The following is a 16,181-nucleotide window of genomic DNA, read 5'->3' on the forward strand; positions in this document are numbered from 1 at the left end:
GGAAGGAAAGAAAGGAAAGAAAGAGAGAAAGAGAGAAAGAGAGAAAGAAAGAAAGAAAGAAAGAAAGAAAGAAAGAAAGAAAGAAAGAAAGAAAGAAAGAAAAGGAAAGAATCCCATACAAATAGAAGAGGGTTTCAACATTCTTGACTGTATTCTGGAAATTCCCATAAAGACTGGGTCTAAGGTGACTAACACCGTGTGAGGCTGGTGGCAAGAGGATGAGGGAGCTGAGTATATGAGCTCCTTCCCTAGACACTCTAGGGAACACAGCCTGGTGCCTGCTTCTCTAAGTATATCCCTGACATGGGAAAAGCAGAGCATACCCACCCTATCTGGAAAAACACTTCATAAGAATCTCTAGTTCTGTCTGAGCTGTTGAAACCAGCAAGTGGCATTATAGATGCCCCTTTTTATTGTCTTTCAAGTTTTACCTTAGTCATCGTTGCTAATTCAGTATTTATTAAACATTTGTGTATGAATTTTACTGAAATGCATCTTTTTTAAATTTTATTTTATTAATTATGCTTTATTCAGTTTGTATCCCCCCATAAGTCCCTCCTTCCTCCTCCCCTCCTGATCCCACCCTTCTTCCCCCTTCTTCACGCATGCCCCTCCCCAAGTCCACTGATAGGGGAGATCCTCTTCTCCTTCCTTCTGATCTTAGTATATCAGATCACATCAGGAGTGGCTGCATTGTCATCCTCTGTGGCCTGGTAAGGCTGCTCCCCCCCTCAGGGGGAGGTGATCAAAGAGCAGACCAATCAGTTCATGTCAGAGGCAGTCCCTCTTCCCATTACTATGGAACCTGCTTGGACACTAAACTGCCATGGCTACATCTGTGCAGAGGTTCTAGGTTATCTCCATGCATGGTACTTGGTTGGAGTATGAGTCTCTGGGAATACCCCTGTGTTCAAATTTTCTGGTTCTGTTGCTCCTGAAATGTATCTTAAGTAACCAAAATGGCTTCCTATTTAAAACAAAAACAAACAAAAAAACCCACCAACAAATCCATGCAAAAAGAGAAAATTTAAATTAAAAATGAATTTTCTTTACTCTTTGATATTCAGTTCACTGCCTTCTAAGGCAATAATGAACAATAAATGTGCTTTGTAGAGTGGTGATAATCAGAAATGGCACGTGCTGAAACAATAGCTGCCTCTTAGTCAGTTGGTTGATAAATTATGTCTGTTGTTGTTATGTTTACATTGTTTTCTGAAGGACAAGAAAGAAAGAAAAGTTTATAAACACTATTCTTCTCTATAACCAGCCATTTCAGACACAAGCTTGGAATTATCACACCAACACTGTTTAGGGTAAATAGCAGCAGACACATTATAGAGAACAGAAAGTTGGATTCTGGAGCTTAAGTTACCCAAACTGAACTCAGCTCAACTTGATATTGTTTGAGAAGGTGGAAATATGCCTATCATTTGTTTATTCTGCCTTTATGACTTCATTTAACAATGGATTTGAGATTTGGGTGAAAATTATTTTTGTTTGTTTTGTTTTGATTTGCTTTTCAAGACAGGGTTTCTCTGTATAGCCTTTTCTGTCCTGGACTCACTTTGTAGACCAGGCTGGCCTCAAATTCACAGAGATACATCTGCTTCTGCCTCCCAGAGTGCTGGGATTACAGGCATGTACCACTGCACCCGGCTTGGGTGAAAATTCGCATGTCTAAAGGCCAACTCTGTGGAACAGGCTTGAGGAAAGGGATACATGGATCCCTGCTACCCACTTACATTGGAAAACATGTTTATAAATTTTCTGGAGAGAACAGGATTTTATGAGATTTTTAAATGCATTTCCAAGTAAAATGAGGGAAAAAATATCAAACTATAACAGCTGGAAAATCAGGCCAATTTTTTTCCACCTTGACACTCCTTTTTTAATTTTTTTTTTTTTAAAGAGCATCTCACTATGTAACCCAATTTGACCTGGACTTCACCATCCTCCTGTCTTTGCCTCCTAAGTACTAGGACTACAAGCATGAACACCACATCCAGTTGGGACTACATGGTTCTTTGTTGAAGAACATCTCTCCCTGTCATGTATATTGCAAGATATTTCACACAGCATTCTCATTCTCTCTCTTTCTCTCTCTCTTTCTCTCTCTCTCTCACACACATACACACACACACACACACAGAGAATTATTAGGACAACAAAGATGTCTCCAAACATTACCAAAAGTAATGTCCCTTGAAACAGGAAACTGTCTTCTGTCAAGAACCGCATCAGGAGATTATTATTATGATAGGGGTTTTTTTATGGTTACCTTATTTTAAGATAAACTATTCAAAGACCCAAACCTAGTCAATTATTTTTAAAAGTCTTGGTGGCATTTAAATATTTGAAACACCTAAAGACACATTAATGCAGTGAGATTATCTTAATTTCCATGTCTATCATTTTAATAATGGCATAATTACCCCATTTTGACTAGAATGAAACCTTACTAAAGAATGAGCAGGAGGGCTGTGATGCATTTTCTCTACTTTTTAACTTATGAATGACTTCATTTATCAGTCAGGAATAAGTAGGAAATTAGGAAATGTGGGGACTTTGAGTTCTTACAAGATGCTTTTAAGATAATTAGTTCAATAATTGAGTCATCGATCCAGAAGGTAGATAAAAGACGCCTTTAGAGTTTATCAGTGAGCCAGATGGGCTGCAAGCTGGAAGCTGAAGAGTCTCCCCAGATGTGTTATGTACAAAGTCCTCAGCTTTAATGGATCCCTCTTTAGCGCTCTGCACCCGGATAGCCCAATGTGCCTTGATGTCTGGCGATCAGACAAAGGAAGGCCAGGTGCACATTCTGAAATGGTTTTCTGTGTTTGCACTGTGGAAGGAACCTAGGCTTCAAGTGCCTGGCAGCACAGAAGTCCTGTGTCTTCGCTGTGAATCCTGATCACTTGAAATCCTCACTCTGTTCCTTCCTATTTCATTTCTCAAGGGAACTCTCTAAACCTTGTGCTAACTCCCTTATGTAACATCGAATAGGAGCCACGAGAGGAGCTATCCATTACTGTTCCAGGTACCATGTGGAAAACATCTCAGTCCTCACTGTTAAGCCCCATGGGATAGATCTTAGAACTCTCATACAGCAATTAAACAGACTCTGGGAGAGACAGGGACAAGGTTCAAACTCGTGACTCCACATCCTGCCCTTCCAACAACAACACACCAGCATTTATGAGAATTTACAGCATAGCTATCACATGTAGTCAAAGGTAATCGTGTGACTGTTTTCATCCCACTTACAACATTTAACAACAAGATTAAGCAACTCGCCCCAGGCCACTTACCTAACTTTCTTTTGCTTTTTTAATGGTCAGGGAAAACTTTTTTTTTTTTTTTTTTTTTTTTTTTGGTGTAGCTATTTCTGCTACCAGTCAAGATCAAAATCCAGGCTGTCTGGCACCTAAGAGCAAGTACTTCATCACCACCATAGATGTTGTTCTTTGTTGAACATCCTGAAAGGTATTCGTAAGACTGGGGCTGAATCTTAACATTGAACTCAATGGATAATTTAACTTTGAAAGCAAAAGGAGCCCGCTTCTCTTCTTATTAATGGTGCTCAGATCCTGATATTTGTATGACAGTGAAGACTTTGAAATAGAGAAAGCTCAGCATTTGGGAAGGTTTTATTTTTCCTTTTACTGTTTGACCCTGTGGATAGGAATTAGGATCAACTTTTTTTTTAATGCTGAAATTTTTAATTTAATTGGTGTGATTTCTGTATTTACTGGATGGCTAGCTCCTTAGTCTCACGAGTACACCTAGTCTTGTCCTATCCACCTCTTAATGGGAGAAACTACTCTCTCGCTTCAAGGCCATGCAAATGTTGGGAGATGTATTTTGAAGCTGTCTTGAAACCTGATTAGCTGATCTAAAACACACTGAGGGCCCTGTGTCCTAAGGAACCCAGGAAGAACATGATGTTTACGTGACTGGACCAGTACCATGGAATACTCTCTTTTAAGCTAGAGATGGGAATAGGTCCATAGCACAGCATGTACTTAGAATATACCAGGTAGGCCCTGGGTTCTGTATCCAGCACAGTAACAGTAACAATAATAAGGCAATCTGGAACCTTCCTTATCACTAGTAACTAGCATCTACCATTCTCTGCGAATAGGCACTCCTTATCCTACAATAGTGAGAGGAGGAAGTCTTTGGATTCAGACACTTTGCTGCAAGGAGTGAAAACCAATCTCTGCAGCTTATGTGTGGGAAGGATATACTGACTTATAAAAGGACAAGGTGGAACTATCCATAAAGACTACCTCAGGACAGGGTCCAACCATTGCTAGGGCTAGCTCTCTTTTTCTAATATATCTGCTTTACTCACTGGTAGGAGAACTCAGCCTCCAACAGGCTAAATTATTATGAAGAATGAACATTACAAAGAAAGAAAGGGAACTTCTATTTCTACTTCCATTTCAAATAAATGGTAGAGCAGGCTACAGTCTCAGCACTCTGGAGGCTGAAGCAAGGGTACCATAAAGTTCCGGGTCTGCCTCATCTACAGTGTGAGTTCTAAGATACCTTGAAGATCCCTGTCTCTAAAACACAGAAACAAAATGGTCTGAATATTCTGGTGGCCCCATCTTGTGTCACATGCCTGCCTCAGTATGGCTGCCATGGGATGAGGTCCCACAACTAGCTTAGCTTGGACAACACACACACACCTTTGTATGTGGGAGCTGTCTCTTAAAGAAAGCTGTGGGTTTTGGAGCCAGTTAGAATAATCACTTATTGCAAACTCACCAGTCTTCAGTGATGAAAAGAAAGCAATGTGACAGGTAAAAAAAATCAGACCTCTAATAACATAGCACTGAAACAAACAAGGGCATGGAGAAAAAAAATGGGGGTGGGGGCAGGGGCAGGGGAGAAACATTAAGATAGGATTCAATCAGGAGCAGTTTAGAAGCACGCCAAGGAAGAAATTTATCATGTCATGAAGCTACATGTTCTAAAGACCTGTGAATATAACCTTTATAATAATATGCTACAGGGGGAATATAGAAAGTGCATGATTCTGTGAGAGCCTGCCCTGTGGCCGAGAATCAAGGATGGGATGGCCTCCCATTTGCCCTCTCCTAGGTCTATCTATAAGCTCTTATTTTCTTGAGCCTTGCAGTGGCATGATAGCCTTTCCGAACTGAGAGCAGGAATATACCACTCTGTACTAGTTCTTAAAATAGTCCAGCTATCCCAATTCTCATTTTTCTAAAAAGGAAGAAACCAGAGACTTGCCTTCTCTAAGAACAGTTGTTTTTTTTTTTTTTTTTTAATGGTGCTGGATTCCTGTGGAGAAGCTGAATTCTGCGGAATGACACTCCTGTGCCTTAATGTAAATATATTTCATAGACAGCCATAAAAATGGCTCCATTATGTGTGCACTTGTAAAGAAAATTAGTAACTGACATCAGTATTCAGCATGAATCAGCTGCAGCAGTCCACCTGTTTTCTGAGCCCAGCACAACTCCCTCCTTTGGCATTCTTAAATGGCCTCGGAGAATCCCTTCAATGTCAGCATGCTCAATCACATGGCTTTTCTTTGATTTCTCCTTCTCCACCCTTCCAGATGATAGACATGATGTATTTTGTCATCATTATGCTGGTGGTGCTGATGAGCTTTGGAGTCGCCAGGCAAGCCATCCTCTTTCCCAATGAGGAGCCATCTTGGAAACTGGCCAAGAATATCTTCTACATGCCATACTGGATGATTTATGGGGAAGTGTTTGCAGACCAGATAGACCGTAAGCAAGTTTATGATTCTCATACACCAAAGTCAGGTATTTTAACTTCAATTGAGTCACGTCTTTTTCAAGTCCATTTGTTTGTCCTCAATAAATGGCTCAAGATAGAGGACTGATTCCTAGCTTGCTTTCTTGGTGGAAACAGTCACTAGAGGTTAATATACTATTTTAGCCAAGTAGCTCTAAAGTGCATCTTCAGGTATATCCTTCCTGTGGCACAAATGGACATCTCGTATACCAAATTTGATACAAAAACGGACCATTTTAAATGACATAATTTTGTGTATAACTCAAAATCTTAAGGCCATGTTTTTTCATATTTCATTTCTGGGAATAAATTATGTCAAAACTACCCACTCCTACCCTAGTCCTCATCTTGCTAGACTTTAGAAAATAAATTCCTTGGGTTTGACTTTAGAACAAATAAACAATTCTCAATTTCATCATTAGAATTCAAGATTAAGGGCAAACATCTGTATGGTATTTTCCTCATACTAGAAACTATTCCCCAACAGCCTTTCTCATTGTCTTAAGCTATGTGCTTTTGAGACCCAGATGAAGCCAGAATTCATTACCAGAAAGTATGGAAAATGCCCGTAGGTCGTAGACTGAGTTATTTGCTGCAAATGCCAGGGGCCGGGGGTGGAGGCATATCTATATCATAAAATGACTTAGTGTGGACCAAGAGCCAGCAGCCCCCAGTACAGTCAGCCTACTAGATGCAGAGTCTCTGCAATAAACAACTCCTTTTGTGTGTGGAGTTGAAGGATAGTATAGTCCAGGAGTCTGTTCCAGGATTTTATTTGGACCAAATGTCAGGGTACAACCAGACATTGGGAAATGACTCGGGAAGAGAGCATCAGGAAAGAGGCATGTTTCACTGTGGAGCTGAATCCCAGGAGCAATTCTTTCTCATTTTCCCTGAGGAGTTTAGCTCTGGAAATAACTACCCTCCAACACCATAGAATTAACATTTTTCAGACTTTTTTTTTTTTTTTTTTTTTTTTTTTTTTTTTTGCTGACAAGATAGTCATCTGAGCCCTGAACTATGAACACAGTTAAGGGTCACATAACCACATAGCTTATTAAGAGTGGGAGCAGCGGTCTAGTCAGCGTCCCACTCTCCCTCTGCACTCCACATAGGATGGGGCTGGGAACACAAGGACAAAGGACACCTGAGCTTGGAGTCCGTGGGCCTATGAAGAGCGTGTGTATCCTGGCAACAGAACACAGCAACTTGTCACTTTCCCCTCTGTGATGGATTTTGAACAAATACATTATCTTTCTCAAAACATGTTATCTGAGGCAAGCAAGACATTTTTGGAACACCTAATTGGAACAAATATTTGTTCCATGAGACTTAGCCAACTCATGGAGGAAGAATTTTAGTTCCATCCCCTGGTTATAATATCTTTGGCTGACGATGTGCAGCCTTCAGAAGGCAGTTTCCCAGGAAAGGGAATTTCCTGTAGAGAGCATCCTTTCAAATGGTCCCTACGGGCAAAATAACATTTTAAAAGCTCGCTGTGATGATTCTCCTCAGAGACTAAGCATGCTATCCCATCCACCACACCACCACACACACACACACACACACACACTGAAAATTGCTTTTCTACTTTGTTACATTATCTTACCTTTTCATATTGTCCCTCCCCCCCCCTAGAATGAGACAAAGACCCCCTGGGCATTTGGACACTGTAGTGTGGGAGAAAGGGGAGAGGGAGAAAGGGGGAGGGAGAAAAGGGGAGGGAGAAGGGGATAATGGATGTGTTTTACCAATGGGATTCTGTCTGTCCCTCTACAAGTGGCCATTTATTGATGTTGTACTATGAGCCCAGCCTAGTGCAACAAACACCACCATCTGCTGAACATGAGGATTTAGTATTTGCTGTTTTACAAGAAGGGCTGATTATAGTTTAGAACTTGAAATCTCCCTAACCCACCACCTACCACCTGACCCCAGCAAGACAGACTAGAGTTTTGTGTGACTTACAAATTCCCTGCTCTGTGAATTAGATCTCTGGTGCTCTATGTGTGTGAGGATAAATCTCGACCCAAAACCCCAAAATAAAACTGACCTCGCCTTAGATGGATATGACCTTCCTGAAGCCCCGCCCTCTTCCTCTGTGATGTTCTGGAGTTGGCTGCAATGGCAGACTCTGTTCTAAGCTAAATCAGCCAGTTTTCTGTCTAGAGTGCTAAAGAGTATTCGTCCTTTCTCAAATGGATTTAGATTGTTGTCCCCAAATCTCAAATAGCACCTGGCCAAGGTCACTGGACATCACTGTCCTATTAATGACTCAGTGCCTGTACTATGGCACTGGGTGGTCCCTGTGAGGATCGGATGCCTGCTTGCACTTGGCTCTTCGGAATTGCCCAAGAAAACAGTACCAAGCAAACTGTTTGAGAAAGGTACAAGTTGTTGGCGCTGCCCTACAGTGTGTGGCCTTTTCTCTGTGCCTTGTCCAGGTTGGTGTGTGAAGCATGTATTCAGGCTGACTGGATCTCATGTCCAACTGGACCCAAGGCCCTGCCCAGGGTCTCCCAAGCCCATGCTATGGGTGGACCCCATGTGGCCCTTTCCAAGTGCTGCTCATTCACACACACGTCAGATGGTTCATTCCTAAGTTGATGCACATGCTCCATAGCTAACTCTGGTTTTGACTTCTAAGTTGCTGGACCCATTTCATGCTGGGGGAAATTATCGCCTTCTTAACTGGGGCTGATCAATGTGAATATGCAATGGGGCCCTCAGAATGGGTTATTCACATCAATGTCACACCTCAGAATGGAGAGCAACTATAATGCCCTTTCTTCTGAAAGGCGGTATTACCTAACAGTAGCTATTTTGGTATATATTTTATCTAGTATCCTGTTAATTAGACAGAAATTACCTATAAAGCCAAAAACTGTAGGATGATACTTGCAAGGTTACTTTCCAAATGTGCTTAAAACTAAAAAGACAAGAAAATAGAATATTTTAAAAATCACAAAATAACAAGTACATTTCCTTCTATTCTATATTGGACTAACACAAATGATAGACCAGCTTAAAGAGGATAGGGTTTTGCTTCAGATTTGGAAGCAGAGGAGTGCAAGAATGTGATTGGAAGTAGATGATGATGGAAATGAAGAAGGGGCAGCAGCCTGGAGGTTGGACCTCATGCCGATTGGATTTGTGGGAACTGAATTTGCTGTTGTTGGCTGGTTAGTTGGTCAGTTGATATTTGGGATTTGCTTTGCTTGGTTTTGATTTGTGTTGTTGTTTGTTGTTTTGTTGTTGTTGTTGTTGTTGTTTTACAGATAACCTGTAATTGACCTTCAATATCCATGCTACTTATGATACTTTGCTTGGTTTGGGTTTTTCACTGTTGTTTTTTCCAGGTAACCTGTAGTTGATATTGAATACTCATGTTATATACTGCTTTGCTAAGCCCCAGCTAATGGCTACCAGAATGACTTAGAGTGCAGGGTATTAAATATTCCAATATTGGCCTGTGGCTGTAGCCCAGTGATAGAGCATTTGCCTCATACATGGGAAGTTCTGGGTTCAATACCCAATGCCACACAATAATTCATCCTTTGTGCTCTATTAAACACACAAATACCAATTACAACATTCTACTGGAGGTCTCATTAGGGTGACCCGTACAGCATGGCCTCAGGGGGCTAGCCAGGACCCCAGAACTGTTTGGGTGTAAAACCCTCCTAAAGAGCAGAACAACAGAGTAAAGAAATTCCCAGCAGTATCTGTGTCAAGGCTAGAATGGAATTTTAAAAATGGGTGACTTTTCATCAGCTCAGAAACCTGGGGTGGTAGGTAGGGTGCTTGGAAGTACCCCTTTATTAGCAGAGGAGACAGGGTATCTGACAGCTCCAGCCTCTTGCTAGATGAGGCTTCTTCCTTACAGGGCATCCCGGTGTATATTCAGATTCCCCAGGCTGTACCGAGGCAGGAGAGAAATGAATCATGCTCTTGAATGCATTAAATACGGGTCTAAATTTAGTCCTCCTTTCTGCCTCTCTGGGTATTTTTACAAGTTTAGATAGTACTGTGAAAGCAGAATGTCCAGGATTTACTTTCTACCATGACAACTTAATATTACTTAGCCATTTTCACTCTGAATTAACTATCCAATCTTCTTAGTACATGGGTCTTTTTTTTTTTTTTCTTACTGGCTGGGGCTTTTTTGTCTGAAATTAACAGGTACTCTGAAGGAGGGGGAGAAGGTGTTTTGTTTTTGATTGATTGATTAAATGCAACATTTTGCTCTTAGCTAATAATCCCCTGCTCTTTGGTATCCAGGTTGTCTCCACAGCTTTGACTTAAACATCGGTCGAGTATGTGTATAGCGACTTCAAGTACTGTATTGAATTACTTTTCTCCAATAAATTGTTCCTTGACTTGGGTATGGTAGTAGAACAGCTCAAATGTCTGAAATATATTTGCCATGGGGAAGCGTAGAGCACTGGGAGCAAAGAGGATGGTGAATGGGGTGTGTCTCAGTGATTTCACTCCAGTTCTCAGAACTTGGGTCTGGGCTTCTGTTTGGTATTCCAGACCGACCTCTAATGGCTTCAGAGCACACTGATGCCTAACAGCTAGAGCTTCCGGCATGCTGCCCAACCAGGAAGAGTACTCTGGGAATGAAAAGCTGGGGCCAGTGCCAGCTTTGGGGAAAAAGGGAATTGTTTCATTAGGTTTTGTTGTCACAAACTGCGAAGGAAGCTAGCCAACGCTGGGCTGTCCCTGAAAAAGTCAGCTAACACTACAAAGAATACCCACATGACTTATTTACTAATACGAACTTGGGCTTGAGATTTACAGAGGACAGAGCTGTCTACGCTAGGCCACTCCTGTGACCTGTATGCATTCCACTGTCATGATAGCCACTGTAATTTGCTTGCAGGTTGGACTCTATTTAGAGTCTATTCTTCACTCAAAGGGTGTGTGTGTGTGTGTGTGTGTGTGTGTGTGTGTGTGTTTTCTGCCTATAAGCTAAAAACCAAAGTCTTTAGACAAATATGGAAGAGGTACTGCCTTCGAGGAGCTTACAATTCAGGAAGGGCAAACTGCCATTGACAGCTGATGTATGGAGGTGACACTCAGAGAAAGTCGGTTGGTTCCACATATAATAGGAGCATGGTGTAACAGATGAGGCCTTGCAGAGAAGAACCAGGCTGAGCAGAGCCCTGAAATATAAGCAGATGTGTGCTAGGCAGATGGGAACAGGGGGTGTGAAGAAAGAATAGCTTTCCAAACTGAGACCTAGAGTGGCAAGCTCCAGGCACAGAAAATGATCCAGTATGGCTCACTGTAGAGTGAGAGGTAGGAGACAGGAAGCAGGACAGATGGTTTTGGAAGGAGAGGGAGAGGAAAAAGGAGAGAGAGAGATTGTGGATAAGGAGTGAGATGGGAAGTGAGAGATGAAAGAACATCCCTAATGAAGTAGCAATGAGAAAGATGGGGCGCATGAGACTGGAGAAAGGTAAAATCATTAAGACCTGGGCCAAAATCACATGGTTCAGAGGGTATAAAAGAAGAGGGTGGGGATTCAAAATGGGGGAACTGGAGCTTGCCCTGAGATTGCTGGCTTGGTCTAAAGTATAAAAAAATTACTTACTGAGATAAGAAACTTGGAGGGAGAAATATACCCAGGGCTCATGTCCACTGGGGTTGGATTGAGTTTATAGAGCCTGTGAGTACCCAGGAAAGCCTTGCTGCACAACAAGGGGACTGAGGAGATGGCTCCATGATTAGCATTTGCTGTTCTTGCAGAAGGCCCAAATTCAGTCACCAGCGCCCATATCGGGCAGCCTACACACTCCTATTGCTCCAGTTCCAGGGAATATGACAGTCTTTCCTGGCTCCACAGGTACCTGCATGCATGTGCTGCCCATAACCTACAGGCAGGCATACACACATATACATAGATAGAGACTGATTAATTTAACTAAAGGGGGCTGAAATGGAAATGCAAATTTTAGAATCAAGAATGTCTCTTCCTGTGAAAGCCACGATGGATGAGCACAAGCAGAGAACACAGGTAGGGAGAAAAGGGACAGAAGTGAGATGTGAAGAACAGAACCCCAACAGTGGCAAAGAACGAGACTCCTTTAGAAACTCACTAGTGACTTTTTGCCAAGAATTTTTATTTCTGTGCTATGGTTCCAGCCTCCCCTGAGATGAAGAATTCTCCAGCCATTTGCAGAGACCTGGGTTCAAAGGCTGGTTACTATAATACCTTTAACAGAACTGCTTTCTATACATACATCCTAGTTAGCATGACTCCAAAGTCTATATATTATCCACAATGCTGTGATTCTTCGAAGTGAGTCCTAGGTAGCCCTGAAGAAAAAGAGCTTTTGTGGGTGCAAAACATCTTAAATTATCAGAACTTTCTCATAATTCTCTATACTAAATCCCCAAAACCTGTAACTGAAAAAGAAACACTGAGTTCCCATCTGGCTGTGGGGACTCTTTTGTCACCTAATTGCTAATTTATTGGTAGGGAAAAGCAATTTAAGAAGTATTTGTCCCTTTCAATAGAGACAAGTCAGCATGTTTCCTTACAAGTTATATTTTTCTCTTGTCCTCTTTAACAAGTACAAGAAATTATCTTAAAAAGGGTGAGCCCATTAGGGTAAGAGAAGACTCCCAAATCAGCAGCAGTGATGAAAACCAAACTGGCAGTAAAGGCCTGCAGAAACAGGTTATGTGTGTGTCAACAGAACAGACGCGAGTAAGTGAGGTAAGTTTACTAAGAATGCTTTGAGATAAAATTAGTCATTATAAAAGAACACCAATTCTCCATACTTTGCTCAGCTCCAATAGGTTGCAGGCTAGGAAAGGTAAACTCTGCGAATCCAACCCTAGAAACACTTGCATGGAGAATAGGACAACCCCAAGTGATGCAAAGTGTGCAGTTTGAGGATAGAGCGGGGCGTGAACTCTTCACACTGGAGAGATGGAAGAATATGCCAAGAGTGTCCAAGTTTCCCAAGTGAACCTCTCAGTATATCAGGACCTAGAGATTCATACCATAATTTGGGATTCCAAATCTGAGTCTGTTTTTTGGCTAAGAATTTTTTTGAAGTATGAAAGTAATAGACTTGAGACAAATAAAGGGAATACCCTTCTACAAAGAACATGTCAGATTTATGTCCCCCTAAATATGTGACAGAAAAAAAAATAATCACATATTCTGAGAGACTTTTGATTTTCTTTCATTTTCCCTTCTCCCTTCCTCTCTATATTACCTTTCCTTCCCCCCTTTCCAGTAAATGTCACTCCTGTTTTTCCCATTCCTCCCTTCATAGCACCTGTGTCCTACTATTCCTCTCTCCAAAATTCCTTCTTTCCCCAGAACCCTCCTTCATCCCTTTCCTGAATTATGCAGTTACTCCATCACATCTAAAGGCTCAAAGTTAGAAATTACAAATAAGAGACAACATGCAGCATTTGTCTTTCTGAGTCTTAGGTACCTCACCCAGTATAATGTCTTCCTATTCCATCTATTTGCCTGCAAATTTTGTGATTTCATTTTTCTGTACAGCTGAGTGAAATTCCATTGTGTAAATGTACCCCATTATCATTATCCATTCATCAGATGAAAAATACATTGGTTGTTTCCATCCCCTGGCTATTGTGGATAGAGCCAAATTCCCTGACAACAACAACAAAAACCTATATTTTTATATTCCCAGGTAAGTTATTTTACTTTTGAAGGAAAAACAACAAGGTGAAGAAAAGGAAGAGGATGATTCTTCTATAAAATAAACTATCTACATCACAGAAATGGCAAGGATAAGTCAGGCATGGTAATGTAAGCCTGTAATGCCAGCATGGAGGAGATGGAGGATGGAGAAGTTTGAGTTTGAGGTCAGCCTGGGCTATACCATGAGAGCCCATGTACACACACACACACACACACACACACACACACACCAGGCACACATGCATGCACTCTCATACACAATTAACTTAACATATAACTCACCCCACATTACTAAACATAGGCATCCAGTTGGCAAGGTGGCAGATACCATTAGTTTACTGCCCAGGTCCCTCTTATTCCTATTTCCAGGTTTTGCACCCAACCCTGTGTTTCTGTGGTCTTTAAGGCTGGGCTCACCTACCACATTCATATAACTGCCCTGGGATCCTTGTACTCTCTTCATCACCCAGAGAATCTAAGGTGACCTGAGAAGCTGGGTGTGCCAGGGAATCCTGAACCTTGCTTCTAGCTGTTAGGTGCAGGAAATATAAAAGCTTAGTTATTTTGATTCATGTTGAAGCCCCCGAACTCCTGCCTTGAAGCTGCAGAATACCTTCCTGAATGAGGGGCACAGCCCACACTCTCTGGGGATCCCAGTGGGATCAGGTGTGAGCTCAGGCTTAACCTGTCCCCACCTTCTTTTGGCCTTTATGCCCCTTTGTTCTGCTCCTACCATGTACATTCTGTTTAGTAAAGAAGTCATTTCATTTGAATGCTTTCCTCGGGGAAGCTTCTGGAAGAAACCAGCCTGAGACAGGACCTCAGACTCTAAGTCTCCTCAGCTAAAACCCAACATCATTCATACTGAAGAAACCTTTCCAGCAGGGTAGGAAACCATGAGCATCCTGGATTACATACACAGCAGATGGCTGATGCAGCCACCCACATTTACAATGTGACAATCATCTCTCCCGTTACCTACTTCTTAGCTTTGTATCGGTATAACAAAATCCTCAAGACTAGGCACTTTACAATAAAAGAGATTTAGCTAGGCCTGGTTATCTCACCTGTTATCGAAGCTCTTGAAGCTTCAAACAGGAGGCTCACAAGTTTGTTAAGATCCCTCTAAAAGAGAAAGAAAGGAAAAGAAAAGAAAAAGGGAAGAGAAAGGGAGGGAGGGCTCAGTTCTGCAGCTTCATGAAATAGCAGCTTGACACTGGCATCTTCTGGGCTCTGGTGAGGGCTTCATGATGAATGCTGTCATCATGGTGGGAACGCGTGAGGAAGAAATCACATGGCAACGCAAGAAATAATAGACTAGCAAAGAGCCAGGCGCACCCTGTTTTATAAAACTCCACTCTTGAGAGAGTGAACCCACTCTGCATGACTGCAACTAATCCCTTTAGGGGATGTTGCCATAACCTAATCACCTTCACTCAGACCTCAGCTCTTAAAAGTCTTTCTGTCTCAATACCACACAACATACCAAGCCTCCTGTACATGACTTTGGAAGGTCGAATCACACACAAGTTCTAGCATTATAAAGCTGTGTGTGGTGGCACAGACATAAAATCCCAGCAGCTGGGGAGACTGAGGAAGGAGTGAGACCCTGGCCCAAAAAGAAAAGAAAAACCATAGCATCATGGCTGATAGAAACATGATTGTACCTTCTTTAATAGCTGAGATCAGTATCTGTAACTCAAGGCATGATGCTCCCAGGAATCTCTTCAGGAAGTCAGGCTTAACGCTTAGAAGACACCTCTATCCAGTCTTAGGCTTTTATTTGCATAAACTCTTGCTTTGTACCCACGAGGCTCGACAGGAAGTAAGAAAATATTCAGACATGGTCCTGTCTTTAAGGAATTTGTAAACCAGTGTGAGCAAAATTTTTCCAGAAATGATTAGATCAACATCTAGTTGTTTCAGGACAATATGGTTTCTGTCATAGTGTGAAGTGTTGTCATTGTATCCCCAAAGTGGTCCTAGACAATAAGTAAACCAGTGAATATGAATTATGTGTCAATAAAACTTTATTTATAAGAACAGATGGCAGGCCAGATGAGCCACACAGACTGATTCCAACCAGCTGGGTAAGTATTATCGGTTTCCTTCCTAGTGCGGTCAGTTGGACTCCAGGATGGAATCAGTTTCCTCACTGCTCAAGTTTTCTCCAAAAACATGAGATGTGCTTACTTCCTAGGAATATGTTATTCTACTGCTTCCAATAAAATGGACCAGCAGAGAACATCAGTTGTTACCTGGGTTTATGTGTGTAGAAGGAAACCACACTACTTATGGGGTGGATCTGGCTTTCAGAAGACAAAAATCAGATGCTTCTAGAAAGGCAATGTTTACCTTAGGTAGGTTTACCTTACCTTATATAAATGTTTCACTTATTTCTATTTTGAATTTATCCTCTTTAAACTGGGAGGAGACGTTACCTGAACCCATGGAGTATGGATTAGGATGGGTGGGGCAGGACACAGAGCTAATTTACCAGTGCTTCCTGCTGAATGTCAGTGTGGTTCTTCTAGTCCACACTGCAAAGAATAAAGTCCCTGGAAATTCTCTTTCCCAGAAGCCCTTCTGCTTGTGACAGAACTCCCAGGATCATGCAGCTCGGTCCCACAGCACACAGGTGGACTGGCATTCATTCTCACCCATGCTCACATGTGTGTGCAGGCTCCCAATG

The 16,181-nt window shown here is 41.9% G+C and overlaps 1 protein-coding gene across 18 annotated transcripts in view; it reads left to right on the forward strand.

The window, feature by feature from the left end:
• Trpm3 (transient receptor potential cation channel subfamily M member 3) overlaps nucleotides 1–16,181 on the forward strand; it is a 539,859-nt gene that overhangs the window by 482,631 nt on the left and 41,047 nt on the right. For 9 of the 18 annotated variants that reach the window (XM_060387459.1, XM_060387502.1, XM_060387548.1 and 6 more), the window contains one exon: nucleotides 5,594–5,804. In XM_060387459.1, coding sequence (XP_060243442.1) covers nucleotides 5,594–5,804 — 211 coding nt within the window. The remainder of the gene's footprint in view (nucleotides 1–5,593; nucleotides 5,805–16,181) is intronic. The other 9 variants (XM_060387471.1, XM_060387487.1, XM_060387495.1 and 6 more) reach the window with 1 other exon arrangement.

This window comes from Meriones unguiculatus, chromosome 1 (assembly GCF_030254825.1).
Source record: "Meriones unguiculatus strain TT.TT164.6M chromosome 1, Bangor_MerUng_6.1, whole genome shotgun sequence".
Classification (NCBI taxonomy): domain Eukaryota; kingdom Metazoa; phylum Chordata; class Mammalia; order Rodentia; family Muridae; genus Meriones; species Meriones unguiculatus.